Here is an 18,650-nt window from a genome sequence, read left to right as displayed (position 1 = left end):
TGCATACATTTTCTTCATAGATTTAAAAATGAACGTGAAGCTTTGACTTATGCCAATTCACTTCCATTTCACTTCCATTTTAAATAACATATATTCAAAAGATAAACTCACCAAATGACAGCTTCTTACAAAGAAATCTGCCTCAGAATGACTTGATTTTATTCATAGTGATATATTTGACAGATTATAGCTCACTCAGTCCTTTTTACGTGTTTAAAAACCTTTAAAGGGCCAATGCAATGCATAAGATGCAATTTTGTACTTGCCAAAAAAGTGATTGCAGCTCCTATCTTACCACTGAAAGGCTGCATCTGCCTCAAAATGAACTGATTCCTTCATAGTGATTATATTTGACTGATTATAGCACAACTTGTCCCTTTCAACCCATGTTAATACCTTTAAAAGACCAACTGAAGAAAAAAAATGCAATTTTTAATTATCTTGCCACTGAAAGGCTGTTTCTGCTTCAAAATACTAGATTTCATTCTGAGTGATCATATTTGACAGATTATAGCCCACCCAGTGCCCTTTATCTGTTTAAATTCCTTTAAAAGACCAATGCAGCAAATAAAATGCAATTTTTAACTTGCCAAAGGGTGATTGCAGCTCCTATCTGGTCACTAAACAGTTACTACCTTAAAAATAATTTGATCAAATTTTAATTTTAGATTAGTTTTGATTAGATTTTGTAAATAAATCATTCAGCCATCAGAGCAGCTTATGTCATACCCCTTAAGTTACACCACTTTATGTGTGTTTTTTTGTTTTGTTTTGTTTCAAGGGACCTATGTGCAGTCATTGAGTCTCCACTCTTGCCAAGTGCATGTTCATTGAAGAAACTGTAGGGTTTCTCTATATCATATTGTAAGATCCTTTCAGTGTCAAGATAGCAGCTGCAATCACTTCTTGGCTAGTTGAAAAGTACATTTAATGCATTGCATTGGCCATTTAAAAGTGTTTACACAGGTAAAAATGAGTGATTAAAATTAGTCAGAAACAACCCCCAAGAATTAAATTTAGTCATTTTGAGGCAGAAACAACCTTTCAGTATCAAGATAGCAGCTGCAATCACTTTTTGGCAAGCTGAAAATGGCATTTTATGCATTGCATTGGCCTTTAAATACGAGGCTTTAGCCACTTGTTAGCAGTTGCCTTTTTTAAGATCCGTAAAACCTTAAAAGTTAAAAAATTTTATTTATATGGACGTGTTTTATGTTACAGATCAAAACAACAACATAGCCTGTGTTAACCACAGACCTTATTTACATTAACGTTAGCTAAATAGCTGTAAAAAAAAAAAACAAACAAAAAAACAAAGCTGTATGTGCTGAATTCATTCAAATTACTTTATTAAAGAATAGCCGTTGGCATTTAGCCATTGAGAGTAGCATCTATGGAAAGTCAATGCAGTGAACTAGCTTACTGTAACCTTCTCTACCCCACCAGAAGTTGCTCTCATGTTCATTTCTACAGTCGTGCCCTCAGGAATAAGGTGAATACTACTAATTAATGGTGTCAGAGAGGTGTAACTAATATGGACAGTTGCTATCAAGTGGCTAAAGAGAATGCAAAACATAGCATTGAACTGCGCCAAACATGACTTTACAGCCTCGTAGCTGTGGCAAAGCAACCGTAGTGTAGTTAGTTTTAGCCTAGCATTAGCTTTTTACATCTCGCAGTTAGGCTAAGGATAAATTCTTTTTTTCTACAATGATCCAAAACTAAATGGAGAAATCCCATCGGCTAATTTACGAAGGAATAAGGGATACGTTAGCGTGCAAGTTGGCCAACAGAGAAACGTCATCCCTGGGGCTATTTGACAAAGGAACCAGGACTACGTTAGCTTGCGTGTTGGCCAACAGAAAAACATCATCCCTAGGGAAATTTGATGAGGGAACCAGGGCTTCGTTAGCTTGCGTGTTGGCCAACAGAAAAACATCATCCCTAGGGAAATTTGATGAGGGAACCAGGGCTTCGTTAGCTTGCGTGTTGGCCAACAGAAAAACATCATCCCTAGGGAAATTTGATGAGGGAACCAGGGCTTCGTTAGCTTGCAGGTTAGCCTGGGCATCCTATTATGGATTTTTATAATTGCATTAATTTTTGCCGCTCTAAATACTTTTGTGTGGATACATTTATGAAAATGCATCATACTGAATGTGGTTATTTTGTGTGAAATGTCTTGTACTGGTATTCAGCAACATAAACTGGAAATACTCAGTTATAGGTACCTCAAATTTGTACTTAAGTACCATACTTTAGTAAAAATACTGAGTCCACCATTGTTTGTATCAAGAAAAAAAACCGGTTGGAACTTACAGTAGAACTAGAACACCAATGTTCTACTCCGAATGACATCACGGAACACTGAGTTTATGAATAGAGGAGGCCAGAATTCAAATCTCATTTTCGCACAACCCTTTGGAGAGGTAAGACACACTTTTCACCACTTAAAACTTCTGTTTTTTACTCAACCATTTATGTTCATTTGTGTTGGAAGACAAGTACATTTACTCTTCACACATTTTTCTGTCAATTAAATTACCTTTTTCATTTGTTACAATCAAAATATAAGTGCAGTAACATGAGCTGTAAATCAGTACATGAAATTTCACTTTTTGTCTCGCAAAACAAAATTTTAACTTGTAAATTTTGCTTCACTTGTTGTCTAAATTGTGTCTGCACAAAATGGATTGCATTTGTAGTGTTTCTTTGCACTACATGTTACAGAAAAAGCTTCTTTTGAACTTAGATGGAAAACCATGATTTCACTGTAGCTCTGAGGTTAATTTTCTGTCTTGATTTTCTGATTTTTATCAACTTTATTATAGTTATTGTTAGAATCATTATATTACTGTAACCATCTTTGTTAATAGTGAAGGTTCAGTATCATTTGTTATATTTAACTACATTAGTTGTAACAATACTGTGCCAATGAATGTAATTATTCTAGATGTGTTATTTGTCAGTTGAACTTCTTACATACTTGAATTTAATTTAAAACAACACTATGGTATTTAGTCTTTTTGTGTTATTGTAGTGATAGTTAGACTTGGGTTTAAATGTGAACCATTTCTTATTTGTGTGCCATAATACAATCACTTGAAAAATATTTCAACAATTTATTAAATTTTGGTTCAGTTGAACAATTTATCTTGGGGTCAGTTTTATTGTTTAAGTCTTATCTTAAGGTTTAGTGGAGATAGTGTTTCTGCTTGAAAAAATCTGATTGTCAGTGAAATAAGCGCTGTGTGTTTGTGTTTGCAGTTTTCCACAGCCCGTGTACGAGAGAGTTTGATAGCATGCTGAAGTCCATTTTCGGACAAAATCCCTTTAAACCTCGGTCTAAAGGAGACAAGTACTCTTCTTCGAAGAAGTACAATCGAAGAGGTGAGAGACCTTCGACTCCTGAGGACCTCGACCCTACCATCTGGGTGCACGAACGAGGGGGTGAGAGTCCCTCGTCTCGTGGAGGTAACCCTTCTTCAATGAAGGTGCGTGGACGGAGGGGTGAGAGCCCTTTGTCCTTCGCTGACATCAACCCTTCAACCATCATGAAGGACCACGGACGAAGGGGTGAGAGCCCTTTGTCTTGTGAAGATTACCAGCCTTACAAGAAGGGTAGGTACCATTTTCTTAAATATACAGTGTATTTTAACACGGACTGTGCAGGATTCATCATTAATTGTGCATTACAAAGACATTAGGAAGTGAGCTACCAGCTAGCTAGTTTACATGTGTTGTTCCTGGGCAGGTAGACATAAAAAGAAAACCAGAGATTTTATTGATATTTCTTCCTCTGTAGAGAACAATATTTCTTAACATTTCCTAATATTTCCACTTCTGTAGTCAAAAAGCCTTCTACCACCTGGAGGCTGTGGGGACGAAGGGGTGAGAGCCCTTTGTCTTCTGCCAACACCCAGCCTTCTACCACCCGGAGGCTGCGGGGACGGAGGGGTGAGAGCCCTTCGTCTTCTGAAGACGACCAGCCTACTACCACCCGGAGGCTGCGGGGACGGAGGGGTGAGAGCCCTTCGTCTTCTGAAGACGAACGAGGGGGTGAGAGTCCCTCGTCTCGTGGAGGTAACCCTTCTTCAATGAAGGTGCGTGGACAAAGGGGTGAGAGCCCTTTGTCCTTCGCTGACATCAACCCTTCAACCATCATGAAGGACCAAGGACGAAGGGGTGAGAGCCCTTTGTCTTGTGAAGATTACCAGCCTTACAAGAAGGGTAGGTACCATTTTCTTAAATATACAGTGTATTTTAACACGGACTGTGCAGGATTCATCGTTAATTGTGTATTACAAAGACATTAGGAAGTGAGCTACCAGCTAGCTAGTTTACATGTGTTGTTCCTGGGCAGGTAGACATAAAAAGAAAACCAGAGATTTTATTGATATTTCTCTCTGTAGAGAACAATATTTCTTAACATTTCCTAATATTTCCACTTCTGTAGTCAAAAAGCCTTCTACCACCTGGAGGCTGTGGGGACGAAGGGGTGAGAGCCCTTCGTCTTCTGAAGACGAACGAGGGGGTGAGAGTCCCTTGTCTCGTGGAGGTAACCCTTCTTCAATGAAGGTGCGTGGACAAAGGGGTGAGAGCCCTTTGTCCTTCGCTGACATCAACCTTTCAACCATCATGAAGGACCACGGACGAAGGGGTGAGAGCCCTTTGTCTTTTGAAGATTACCAGCCTTACAAGAAGGGTAGGTACCATTTTCTTAAATATACAGTGTATTTTAACACGGACTGTGCAGGATTCATCATTAATTGTGCATTACAAAGACATTAGGAAGTGAGCTACCAGCTAGCTAGTTTACATGTGTTGTTCCTGGGCAGGTAGACATAAAAAGAAAACCAGAGATTTTATTGATATTTCTTCCTCTGTAGAGAACAATATTTCTTAACATTTCCTAATATTTCCACTTCTGTAGTCAAAAAGCCTTCTACCACCTGGAGGCTGTGGGGACGAAGGGGTGAGAGCCCTTTGTCTTCTGCCAACACCCAGCCTTCTACCACCCGGAGGCTGCAGGGACGGAGGGGTGAGAGCCCTTCGTCTTCTGAAGACGACCAGCCTACTACCACCCGGAGGCTGCGGGGACGGAGGGGTGAGAGTCCTTCGTCTTCTGAAGACAAACGAGGGGGTGAGAGTCCCTCGTCTCATGGAGGTAACCCTTCTTCAATGAAGGTGCGTGGACAAAGGGGTGAGAGCCCTTTGTCCTTCGCTGACATCAACCCTTCAACCATCATGAAGGACCACGGACGAAGGGGTGAGAGCCCTTTGTCTTTTGAAGATTACCAGCCTTACAAGAAGGGTAGGTACCATTTTCTTAAATATACAGTGTATTTTAACACGGACTCTGCAGGATTCATCGTTAATTGTGCATTACAAAGACATTAGGAAGTGAGCTACCAGCTAGCTAGTTTACATGTGTTGTTCCTGGGCAGGTAGACATAAAAAGAAAAACGGAGATTTTATTGATATTTCTTCCTCTGTAGAGAACAATATTTCTTAACATTTCCTAATATTTCCACTTCTGTAGTCAAAAAGCCTTCTACCATCCGGAGGCTGCAGGGACAAAGGGGTGAGAGCCCTTTGTCTTCTGAAGATGACCAGCCTACTACCACCTTGAGGCTGTTGGTACGGAGGTGTAAGAGTCCTTCATGTTCTGAAGACGACCAGCCCACTACCACTCGGAGGCTGCGGGGACGGAGGGGTGAGAGCCCTTCGTCTTCTGAAGACGACCAGCCTTCTACCACTCGGAGGCTGCTAGGACGGAGGGGTGAGAGCCCTTCGTCTTCTGAAGACGACCAGCCTACTACCACTCGGAGGCTGCTAGGACGGAGGGGTGAGAGCCCTTCGTCTTCTGAAGACGAACGAGGGGGTGAGAGTCCCTCGTCTCGTGGAGGTAACCCTTCTTCAATGAAGGTGCGTGGACAAAGGGGTGAGAGCCCTTTGTCCTTCGCTGACATCAACCCTTCAACCATCATGAAGGACCAAGGACGAAGGGGTGAGAGCCCTTTGTCTTGTGAAGATTACCAGCCTTACAAGAAGGGTAGGTACCATTTTCTTAAATATACAGTGTATTTTAACACGGACTGTGCAGGATTCATCGTTAATTGTGCATTACAAAGACATTAGGAAGTGAGCTACCAGCTAGCTAGTTTTCATCTGTTGTACCTGGGCAGGTAGACATAAAAAAACAAGAGATTTTATTGATATTTCTTCCTCTGTAGAGAACAATATTTCTTAACATTTCCTAATATTTCCACAACTGTAGTCAAGAAGCCTTCTACCATCCGGAGGCTGCAGGGACAAAGGGGTGAGAGCCCTTCGTCTTCTGAAGATGACCAGCCTACTACCACCTGGAGGCTGCGGGTAAAGAGGTGTAAGAGTCCTTCATGTTCGGAAGACGACCAGCCCACTACCACCCGGAGGCTGCGGGGACGGAGGGGTGAGAGCCCTTCGTCTTCTGAAGATGGCCAGCCCACTACCACCCGGAGGCTGCGGGGACGGAGGGGTGAGAGCCCTTCGTCTTCTGAAGACAACCAGCCCACTACCACCCGGAGGCTGCGGGGACGGAGGGGTGAGAGCCCTTCGTCTTCTGAAGACGACCTGCCCACTATTATCCGGAGGCTGTTCAAACAAAGGGAAAAGAAACCTCTGACCACTGAGTGCTGGAATTGCTTCCAGAGGGCTGTGTTACAGGATTGTATCCAGATTTGCGTAAGGTTTAGGGAGGACTTTGAAAAAAAGAAGAAGGAGTGTGATGAAAAAAGAAGAAGAGTAAGGATGGAGTTCAGAGATATTCTGGTAAATCTGAACAAAGACAGGGCTCAAGAGCGCGGCCAAAGTCTCAAAATGGAGAAGAAAGAAGGAGAAGGAAAAAAGGAGGCGAAGGAGAGGCAGAAGTTGGAGAAGAAGGAGAGAGAAAGACTCAAGAAGCTGGAGAAAGAGAGGCTGAAAATGTTGAAGAAGGAGAGAAAAAGAGAGGAGAAGGAGGAGCGAAATAGACAGAAAGAGGTGAAGAAGGAGAGAAAAAGACAGGAGAAGGAGGAGCAAAAGAGACAGAAGGAGGTGAAGAGGGAGAGAAAAAGAGAGGAGAAGGAGGAGAGAAAGAGACAGAAGGAGGTGAAGAAAGAGAGAAAAAGAGAGGAGAAGGAGGAGAAAAATATGCAGAAAGAGAAAACTAAACAGAGGAAGGAGGCCATAGCGTCAGAGATTAAGGAGCGAGAGACTTTGAAGGTGGGGAAAACAGCTGCTCTGTTGAAAAGAGTGCAACTTGCATTGTGCTGCGGCCGTAAAAACTGCATTGACATTGCGGTGAACGAACAGCAGGAGCGCCCCCTCCAACAAACAAGTAAGAAAGACAGCTGACATTCTGTCACATAAAATGTGATGAAAATATGAACTGCATCCAACAGACACAGAATTCCTTTTAACTACTTCAAATTATTTTCTCATGTAAAAGTACTAATAACACAATATAAAAAGACTTGCTAACAGGCAAAAGTCCTGCTTTTGGAGTTCAACCAAAGTAAAATTATTGACAAAAGGTGACTTGTAGCTCCCCCAAAAAAATATGTTTTTAAAACATATTTTTCACAGAAATCCAACAAGTTTGTATGTTTCAAAGTTTTTATATGCTTCCAAAAGGTTTCTGAACACAGCACAAGAAAATGGATGTTTTAAATGTTTAAATGAGTCCATTTCTGGGTAGTATTCGATTTACTGAACTTATCAGCTTATCAAAAGTGTGCACATTATTTGTCTAAAGTTGGTGATATGTTACTTGTTGTTTATGTCAAAACATGAGTTCCCTTGTGTTATCCTGTTCTGCAGAGAAGACATAAGTGTGTAAAATCTGTTTATGTGGAAAATGACACCAATAAGGTCTGTTGACTCTTTCCTGACATTAGGTGTGCAACTGGACTCCAAACTTAACCTTTTCTGTATATGCTGTTGGTTTTAGGTGGCTTTGATCTGGTGGAGGAGAAGGAAAAACGCACAGAAACAGACGAGGGCCTGATGTGGGCAAGGAAAAGATCGGAGACAGAGAGGAAGTAAAAAGGAAGAAGAAGGAAACAGGAGAAGAAGGAGAAGTAAATGGCTTAAGTAAAGAGTTAAGTAAAGATTATTTTTGAGGCAAAAAAAGCCTCAAAAATAATCTTAGAAACAAACCAAGCAAAACAAAACAAAAAAAATAACCCCCCCAAAAAAAAAATAACAACAAAAAAACAACAAAACAAAAAACAAAAATAACAACAAAAAAACTGAAAAAACAAAACAAAAAAACAACAAAAAAACTGAAAAAACAACAAAAAAAACAACAAAAAAAAACCTAAACCTAACTAAAAAAAACTAAACAACAAGATTATTTTTGAGGCAAAAAAAGCCTCAAAAATAATCTTAGAAACAAACCAAGCAAAACAAAACAAAAAAAATAACCCCCCCCAAAAAAAAATAACAACAAAAAAACAACAAAACAAAAAACAAAAATAACAACAAAAAAACTGAAAAAACAAAACAAAAAAACAACAAAAAAACTGAAAAAACAACAAAAAAAACCAAAAAAAAAAACCTAAACCTAACTAAAAAAAACTAAACAACAAGATTATTTTTGAGGCAAAAAAAGCCTCAAAAATAATCTTAGAAACAAACCAAGCAAAACAAAACAAAAAAAAATAACAACAAAAAACAACAAAACAAAAAACAAAAATAACAAAAAAAACCTGAAAAAAACAAAACAAAAATAACAACAAAAAAAGAAAAAAACAAAACAAAAATAACAACAAAAAAACGAAAAACAAACAAAAAAAACAAAAAAAAAACCCCTAAACCTAACTAAAAAAAAACTAAACAACAAGATTATTTTTGAGGCAAAAAAAGCCTAAAAAATAATCTTAGAAACAAACCAAGCAAAACAAAACAAAAAAAAACAACAAAACAAAACAAAAAACAAAAATAACAACAAAAAACAACAAAACAAAAAACAAAAATAACAACAAAAAACTGAAAAAAACAAAACAAAAATAACAACAAAAACGAAAAAACAACAAAAAAAAACCAAACAAAAAACCTAAACCTAACTAAAAAAAACTAAACAAGAAAAAAAAAACAACAAATACAGCAGATTTAACACACATCCTTCTTGCTGTAGTTAACAGCAAAAAAAAAATCATCAAACCAGAGGAAGGACTACTTTCATCTGACACGAGCTGTTCCTCTCCCTCTCTAATGGTTACAGTTTGGATCGAACTGAATGAACAGGTTATGGAAACATAACATAAATAACAGGCTGGGTTAAAGTGAGGGAGGAGAGATTGCAGTCAAGACAATTTTGACGCTGACTGCTGGTGGGACAATCACTCAAGTCTCTTAACCACAATGAGCCAATATGCTGCCTTTAGAAACTGTGAAATCAAATGAAAACTCACACTTTTAAGTTGAGTATTCAGGATGTCTCAGGGGGCCACCATAGCGTTTTCAGGGGGTTGGTAATTCCTCTTTAAAAGAGGTAATATATATGGGGAATAATACTTTCTGCTCTCACTTCAAAATGTAATGTAGTCAAAAATTAACTACATTACTGTCTCAAAAAATATAACACAAAGTAATTACCAGTGAACATGAGCAAGTCTTTTGTCAGTTGCCCTGGTTACAGCATTTGGGTTGTTTGCAAGTTGCCACTGCCTACTCCACAGAGCATAGCTTCTACTTCTGCAACCTCTGGCCTAAAAAGCAGGCCAACTAAAACATAACTTCCACCTCTCTGCAACCTCTGGCCAAAAAAAAGGGAAAAAAAGCCAACTGCATCTTCAAGTCCGCAACGTCTCGCTTCTTTATCAAGCTCCTCTGACATCGTATCTTCTACCTCTGCAACCTCTGGCCAAAAAAAAAAGGCCAACTGCATCTTCATGTCATCAACCTCCTCTGGGTTCTGTAAGTATGTCAAACCACCCATGTGAAATGTTAAAATTCTCTGAACTTAAACTGAATCAACTCAGTACCTTTACATGTTAGAAAAAGTCAAATTATTATGTTAGTCTGACTTAAAGTGGAGTTTTAAAATACATGTAAACATGATAGTAAGACTGAAATCGTATCAAGTTGAACTTCTCAAAGTTGGACTAACACACAGATAAAATACTCGGATTTACACTTTCATGTATGCGTGTCAACCGGACCCGAACCGGCCCAGGCGTTCTGTGCTTGCTCTTATTTGCTGCTTCGGGCTCTGACCCAGAATCTTCAAATCTTAAAAAAAAAAAATATTTTTTACAGTGAAGGTCCAGTCGCAGCTGGCTAAAAGGGGCATATCACCACCCATTATAGCAGAGTGGGACATTCCTCCATCAATAAATAGTTTCTCCCTCTGTGTTTGTATACTGGGACAAGGGCAGTAGTCCTATTAAATGGCCTAATCGAGATTTAACCACAGCTCCACTTAACTCTTTGAATCCTGGAGCAGCATCACTTTTTTGTGCCACTTTCAAAGATCTGTCACAAATATTTTCTTGGGGAAAAGGCAGTCAGAAACTTGATAAAGAATGTTCCTTGAATTAGTGAGTTTAAAATCTAATTTTAAACTTTTCTGGTAATTTCTTCATTTGTTACTCATTTTCTCTCTTCCCACGTTTTTAAAGAAATAAAGCCAAGTTTCTCAGGTTGTAAAGGGTTAACTGTGCATGTAAACGTACTGACTGTATCAAAGTCAGTAGAACATCATAATGCTCCTGACTCCACTTCCCTGCTAGCCATTCTTGAACAACCTCAAGAAAATTAGTCTCGCTCACAAAATATTCATCTCCTCTCCTTACAGACTGTATTATCCTCGAGCTGCTCCTCAGTCTGGAAAAGCTGCAGGTCTTTGTGCTCTCTGAAACCCAAACAAAACTCAGGTTGCTGCTCAACAATATCCAGAGTCAAGGTAAGTAGTTCTCCTCCAGTACTGACATCTGGCTGAACAAACACCTGCCTCACCTGTCAGTCATATGGCAGTTTGTTAGAGCCTGTTTCTGACCTCTGCTAACTCCTTTAACACTTCAGGTTTTGCTTCTATGACCATGACAGCTGCAGTCCTCCTGCTCTGCTGATACCTGTATCAGCTCTTCTCCTCTGCTGTGAAGCGCCCTGACTCTTGTTCCTGAGTATTGTGACTTGCAGGAGCTTCGTGCAGCTCCTCACAACCGGAGCTCACAAAGCGGCTGCTCTGCCGGCCTGCTGTTTAAATTAAAAAAAAATAAAATTAAAATAAAAAAAAATCCCCTCCAAGAATCGCCACCTTAACGTGGTGGAGGGGTTTGCGTGTCCCTGTGATCCTGGGAGCTGAGCTGTCGGGGGCATTACCTCCTGGTAGGGTCTCCAAACGCAAAGTGTTCCTAGGGGAGGGGCCAGACTAAGAGCGATTCACTGATAATAAGAATAGCAAACTCCAAAAGGGCCAGAAATTGTCAATAAAACAAATTATTATTAAATTTTAACTGTTTACGATTCTGATTATTAGCATTATTATTATTAAGCATGCATGCACTAAAGAATTTAATTATGTTAATCTTTTTTAAGCATAGTAATGATTCATTGTGTTTAAATATTTCACATTAAAAAGGGGAGAAATACCGATTGGAAATGTCTGACTGCAGAGTAAGTCCTTTTGTTTGGCTTTCAGTGTAAAATTAAACCCTTTTACACCTCAGCAATTGGCTTGATATCTTTCAATAACACGGGTAAAAGGCAATGAGCAACGAAAGAAGAAATGAAAAAAAAGAAAAAAAAATATGCAAGAAATGAGTCAAAAGAACAAGAAATTTACCTTAAATTAGTAAGAAAAGAATGAAAAGAAAGAAAGAAAAGAAAAGAAAGAAAGGGGGTGAGCAAGACGAAAATGACCCAAGCATATACAAGAAATTAGTAAAAAAAAAAAAAAATTAAAAAAGGAAGAAAAAATGTGCAAGAAATTGGTAAAAGTACAAGAAAATGAACTTAAATAAGTACAAGAAAAGTGGAGAGTTTCTTACCAAAATGCCCATTGCCTTTTTCCCATGTTTAAAGATATTGCACCAATTTGCTCAGGGATCAAAGGTATAAGTTATATACTTGTTGAAGGCCTCTGAAAGCACCACAAGAGAAGCTATATTAACCCAAGTTTCAAAGGTTTCACTGCTGTGGTCCTTTACCTTTTTGAAACATAAGCAAATTGGCTTGATTTAGAAAAAAAAAAACAAACAATGCAAGCCAGACTGAACTAAAGATGAATTAAGAAATTGCAAGAAACTGGTAAAAAGAACAAGAAAATTACCTCAAAATTATTATTTAAAAAAATAATAACTACAAAGAAGCAAGCATGACTTGAAAAAAGTGCTTACAATTCTGATTTTTTTTATTTATAGTTTTTTACAATTATAATTTCAGCATTTTCCCTAACTTGCTAAACAGTAGTTTTCTAAATCTACTCATTTCTTGCAATTAGAAGAACATCTCTTACCAAGTTGCTCATTGCCTTTTTTTATCCCATGGTTTGAAATAAATTGCACCAATTTTCTCAGATTAATTTTTGGTTAGTAGGTTATTAAGGTTAGTAAAATTGATAGAATTTGTTATGTTTTCATAGAGATAATGATGCCAGAGAACATATTTTTATGCACACACATGCTTTTTTAATTTTCCCCCTGAATGAGCAATGAGCATCATGACCTGTGCGTAAAATAAAATAAAGTAAAATAAAACAAAATTACATAAAGGAAATAAAGGAGTAAATGTATTATTATTATTAGAAATTGGTTTGATTATTTAAAAAACACAGGAATGAGAAATTTAGCAAGAAAAGTCCTGCAAATTGCAAAAAAAACAATAGAATTAGAATTTTTTAAAAAAGTTCAGATATTTCTGGACAACTTTGTTTAAATTATGATTATATATTTAAAAATATTTTTATAGTATCATTATAATTTTTAGGCAGTTCAGGTCAATTCCTTGTTTTTTTAATACTTCTTATAGTATAGTAGAAGTATTAGAAGTATTTTTTTAATACTTCAAAGTTTCTTATTGCCTTCTTCCCAGGTTTTTTAATTTATTTTATTTTTTTAAGAAAATCCATTAAGGCCACAACATCATCACATTATACTGTAGTACTAAAATACATTAGCCGACCTATTATGCATAGTTTTTACTCTGTGTTGCTCATATGTGCAAGTAGGCGGCCCCGCTGACTGTGCAATTGTCCGTGGACTAGCCACAGAAACATCAGTTCGTCACTGTTTTCTTTGCGTTTGGTGTTGTGCACCTGGAACACTTGGATATCAGAAATTTCAGCTGGGAAATTCTGGCCTCCGACTTTGAAAGGAACGCAGCATAAGTCTTCTCTTTGTTGGCTCTTGAGGACAGGTCCGGTCTGAACAGCTGTTGTTTTCATTCACGCGACACTTACCTGGTCGGTGAGCAGAGACGGTGGCAGCATCAGTCGGTCTGTTGATGCTCTGGTGAGGACATCCACCTGTTCAGCCCATCATTTGGCCCTCTCCTCTCAGCCATCAATCACTCTGCTCTCCATCCCCCCTCTAGCACCTCTAGTGAAGTGGGGCCACTGCCCTTTCCGCTGCTCTGCAACTGAGGAATGTGGCATGCAACAGACCCAGCACACACATACACACTGAGGGAGACATACCCCCAAAGGCCACATCATACAGCCCATTTATTGATGCAGAGCAGCATTTTTGAAGGCCCCACACTCAAACAGCCTCGTTGCCTTTTGCTCCTCAGGGTGAGCTGCTGAGTGGAGCCTTAGCAGATGTTGGAGTGGGTAGTGATGCAGAGACGGAGGGCTCTGCTCTGGTTTATTATATGATGCAGTATTTTTACCACATTAACCATATATTCTCACCTGCATTTGAGTTTTGATATTGTACATGTAATAGCTGTATGCCACATCATGCATATGCACTTGAATCTCGAGAAGCATCTTTAGATTTGAGCATCTGCACTCTTTCCGTCTTCCTCCTGCAACTGCTGCCCAACCGTTTCCCTCAAAATAAATTTTTGTGGTTACAGAAAACCTGTTGCATCTAGTTACAATGAGATGAGGAGCAAATGAATACTCTGATCCCGTTTGTGTCTTTGCTTCTTATTCCTAAAGATTATTGCTTGAAAACAAGATCCCCAGGTTTCACATTTGCTTCCACAATCTAGCACAAAACAATGCTTATAGGTACATGTGTTAACGTAACATAAATGCAAAGCACCATTTTTGTGAAAACAGATCACTGTTAGCGCTTTGAACTTACTGAAAATAATTTTGGAAAACCCACTGAAAGTACATATAACTAAGTTAGGTTTCCTTGTTTTTTCAAGTGTTAGCAACTTCAGTAAATCAAGTTGGTCTGACTTAACTTGATCATCACAAAGAGGATTTTGCAGTGATGAAGTTAGGGGATCAGTTCTGTTTTTTTAAACATGTTTAAGAATATACCGTATGACTGACTAGTTTGTCTGTGGCTTTATGTAGGCAAAGTCTTGTTTGACAAGTTAATTCAATATTTCCTTATTGCAGTCAGGTGGACATCTTTCCCATAAGTATTTTCACTTTTCTAATGTAAAATTTTCAGACGGTGCACTTTGTCACTGAGGTGAAGTCTTGTAATATTTTTAGAGAAGAATGAAGACAAATTGCTCCACTTCCTTTTTCTCTGCGTCCTCCTTGAACAGTTTCAGTTGTTTTCGTGCCTGCTCTCGTGCCTTTCTTTGTCTGTAACAATCTCAGATTCCAGATAGGATTAGTTTTACTGGACAACCAGGGACAAAGAACTACAGCTGAGTGTTTCTGCCTGCTGCCTGTCTCCCCAGCATGCTGTGAGAGGATGCTCACACACACACACACACACACACACACACACACACACACACACACATACACACACACACACATTTCTACACTCATACACAAAAGCTCATAGGTAAACTCACCACCTCCATAGACAAATCTGTATTTCACTAAAACTGTAAAAAGCAACATATTCACCTCAGACCTGCTGCTGCTAGCTTCACGTCAGCCTGTCAGCCCACAGATGCCCTTAATGATCCCTAACCCCTGTGACCTTTAACCCCTCAAGACCTCTCACAGTCGGGGTGTTATTCCCGCAAACTGCTCTCCACTCTTCCATTGTTTTAAAGTGCTTTCAAGCAAAAAGAAGGTATTGTATGAAAAGTATTTGCATGAATTATGATACTTAGGATACTAACGTTGAATTTTGAATTGGTACAAACACAGTGATCCGATTAAGTAAAGTCAGTAAATGATTTTGAATGCATGAGTAATCGATATACAATTACTCACCCTTGTCTTAGTGGGTAAAGTATTCATTTAAGTGGCCAAACAGGGACAGTATAGTTTGTTTTATATGGTTAGTTGGATGAGAGAGTGGTGATGATCCTCTTATCAGACTCCCTGCTTTTTTATTTTACTTTTTCATCTTTTTGCACTTTTTTTTTATCCCAGCTTGCATGTCATTCACATTATATTTGAGTTTGCACAGACACTGGGATGCCAGGGAAGAAAACTAAAGGAGGCCAGGCTGAAAACACAACAGCTTCATTCTGCAGTCGGGTGTCTTTTCTTTACTCTCAGCGGTGGGCGGCTCAGTCATGCTGGACTCCCTTTAGTGGATGACATGCACTGCAACTCCCATTCTCAAAAAAACACTGCAGTCCCATGCACAAACTCGAGACAAGAGCTCAGCAAGAGAAAGAAAAACTTTAATGTGGGTTTGCTTTGTTTCAAATTTGACTTGTTCCACGTATCAAGTGTTGACTTAAACTGTCCTGAGAATAACCAGCAAGAGTTTTCCCGCAAGATGCAATTAGTGTGGAAACAATACACTTACAACTTGAAATCCTGATCCTGTTTTTGTGTGTGTGTGTTTTGAGACAAGTTGTTTGTTTACTTAGCCACTGATTGCTGTATCCTATGTTAATATGAGTCAAAATTACCAGAAGAGGCTGAAGCTAAAAGCAACACCACGTGCCTCTGTGATTGCAAAGATGGTGTATAAACACTGGTGTGGTGAGCAGCTGCAGCCCCCCATGTTAGACGAGTTCACATACATTTTGCTAAGCATGCCAAATCAGAAATGTCTCCTGATCCAACCCAGACATTCCTCGTGCTGCCAGGCCTCTTCATCTCAGCAGAGGGCTGTCATTCACCTCTTTGTCTGTTCCAACTTACCTACATGTCTTTGTGTGTGTGTGTGTGTGTGTGTGTGTGTGTGTTTTGTGAGCATCTATTTAAAAATGCCTCCTTGTGATAATATACTGTATGGAAACATGATCTCACTCAGTCAGGCATGAGAGGAGTTCAGACTCCCCGTTTTCGACTTCTCCTCTCTCATATATTTTTGAGATAAAACCGTCACGGAGCACTCTATTTATCACTCTGTTGGGAAAACACTTCATCTGTTGCTGTAAAACTGTTGTTGGCTTGTATCAAATTACACATCAATACTTGAATATTGTGTAGTTTTGGGAAAGTGTGATTAAATATTTGGCAGCACTTTTTATAAATATTGAGATTGCGTTTGGTTTTTCGGGTATGATCTTACAATTGCATCACTATTAGTGACCTTTTAAAGAATACTTTACCCTCCAAATGAGTGTTTGTAAATCAATTACCAACACGCTCTCATTCCAACATACGTGTCTACGTATGATGTTTTAGGTATCCTTCTGCGTCAGCTGTTTACGCTCTGGGATACCGTTACCATGATGTCAACAAGTATGTCAAACAATCTGTTTACGAACTCTCAAACGACTCGTGCAGTAAAATCCAAGTCTCATTTATTCAGTTATATTCTCAGTTTGCCACAAACGACCACCCATTTTCATGGGAAACTGAACTGAAAGTAAAACTTATGGTCTCTTCAGGCCGGGCTCCATAGATAGAAACAGTAATTTTACCCTGCTGGCCTACTGCTGCCTTGATCAGGTAGTTTGTTTGAGTTATTGTGTGACTTTGGTGTTTTAATGGGTGAGTTAAGATTCACCAAAGTCACACATTCTTCATGAATTCAATGTCACATGGTTTGAGGAATTAATATGCAGATGGTCATTTGGGGGGTGAGGTATTCCTTTAACCTCATACTGTTCAGTTTACAACCTTGAAGTAGCTTTAAACCTGCAATAACTGATTTTTTGTGAATACAACATTGACTGTTACAGCTGATCTGACAAACATATGCTTATTTACACATCCAGCAGTTACAGAGGAATATTAATGTTCATTTGATGTTGTGTTTCTGGCCACCTCTTGAATTTATGTTGCCTGGGTCCAGAACTTTGAAACTGCCCTCTCCGCCGAGTTCAAGTTGACTGATTCATCTGGCATTGTGACATGAAGCAGCTGTTTCTCAGTTAAAATAAAAAACAACCAGTCAGCGCCATGGGCGGGGTTAATGCTGTTGTCAGGTGTTATAGAGTGGTGCACTGGAACCAGTGAGAAGTACTTACAACAAGGGCGAGCAAGATAAAATATATTTACGCTGCTCTTGAGGTTTGAAGTTGACATGTCTTCTGTATTACGCCCGACATAGTTTGTTTTCGCTTCACTCCACTCCACTTCGAAAACTTGCACAAAAAAACAAATATTTTGACATGACTATGCATCTACTTTTTGTGATCAAATGTTTATTGAAATTTTTGCAAGAAATGGAGGGGACCGTTAAAATAGCCAAAGTGCATGCCAAAGTGGGATGTAGCCAACAAAGCAAATTGTAATGTAAAAAAAACCTTCCCATCCCTCCAAATGTCCAAAGCTGGATCCCAGAAATAAAGATTAGTAATGGAACAATGCTAATTTCCTCCATCAAATAGTATCAACAGAAGTAGCGGACAATATACAGAAGCTGTATGTATACATTTGAAAAGATGTAACATCATAGATGTAATATATGTATAGTAATTAGACTGATAATTATACAATACCAGTTCAACTTAGATAGTTAAAACACAAATCATTACAATAAAGCACTTATTATGTGTAGTAGCTTTGAGAAACAAGTAATATTTTTTTTTTAATATGGAAAATATAGCTGAGCTGTGGAAAGCTCCAACTGCACCTGCAACTGCAAAATCCAGACAGACAGCAAGCCGTTCACTTACCGACAGCGCACATGTCGCTATGAGACCAACAAACAAGAGACGCTTTTCATACAGCTGTGCTTCTGTATATTACCTTGCATATATTTACGTCTACCTGTTTTGTGAGGTTTGAAAAGATTTGTAACTGAACAGACAAAAGATAGATTTTATGTACATAATTCCCTTGTACTTGTTTGTTTGTGTGTATGTGTGTGTGTGTATGTCTTCAGGAGTGCTTTAACGACCAATTTCTCACACACACACACACACACACACACACACACACACACACTCACTCACTCACACACTCCAGCCCTCCTCCTCCTCTCCCACACCCTCTCAATGTTCCTTCCTGTTTCCTGTTCCGCTGTCCACTGCACAGGAAGCCTGGTCGTGCTACTGAGCTGCGACAAAAACCCGTGAGTCACAGAGCCGTAAACTTTGCAAACATGCAGGAGAAAAAAAAACTGATATTCTGCTTTCTTTTCTGATCTCCATCTTTTCCCTCAAACATTGTTTTTCAAACA

General features: G+C 38.9%; 1 protein-coding gene across 1 annotated transcript; it reads left to right on the top strand.

Moving 5' to 3' along the window:
- The first annotated feature begins 3,302 nt into the window (after positions 1 to 3,302).
- LOC148189732 (uncharacterized) lies at positions 3,303 to 8,362 on the top strand. Its single transcript, XM_088076017.1, has 6 exons — positions 3,303 to 3,621; positions 3,850 to 4,230; positions 4,457 to 4,705; positions 4,934 to 5,314; positions 5,543 to 5,884; positions 6,281 to 8,362. Exons 1-6 carry the CDS (start codon positions 3,303 to 3,305, stop codon positions 7,375 to 7,377), a joined length of 2,769 nt encoding a protein of 922 aa, XP_087932143.1. The 3' UTR covers positions 7,378 to 8,362.
- Positions 8,363 to 18,650: the final 10,288 nt, after the last annotated feature.

This window comes from Plectropomus leopardus, chromosome 4 (genome assembly GCF_026936395.1).
Source record: "Plectropomus leopardus strain MGB_pleo_1.0 chromosome 4, ASM2693639v1, whole genome shotgun sequence".
Taxonomy (NCBI): Eukaryota; Metazoa; Chordata; class Actinopteri; order Perciformes; family Serranidae; genus Plectropomus; species Plectropomus leopardus.
The sequence above is the reverse complement of the archived record's forward strand: the minus strand, read 5'-3'. Positions and strand labels throughout refer to the sequence as shown.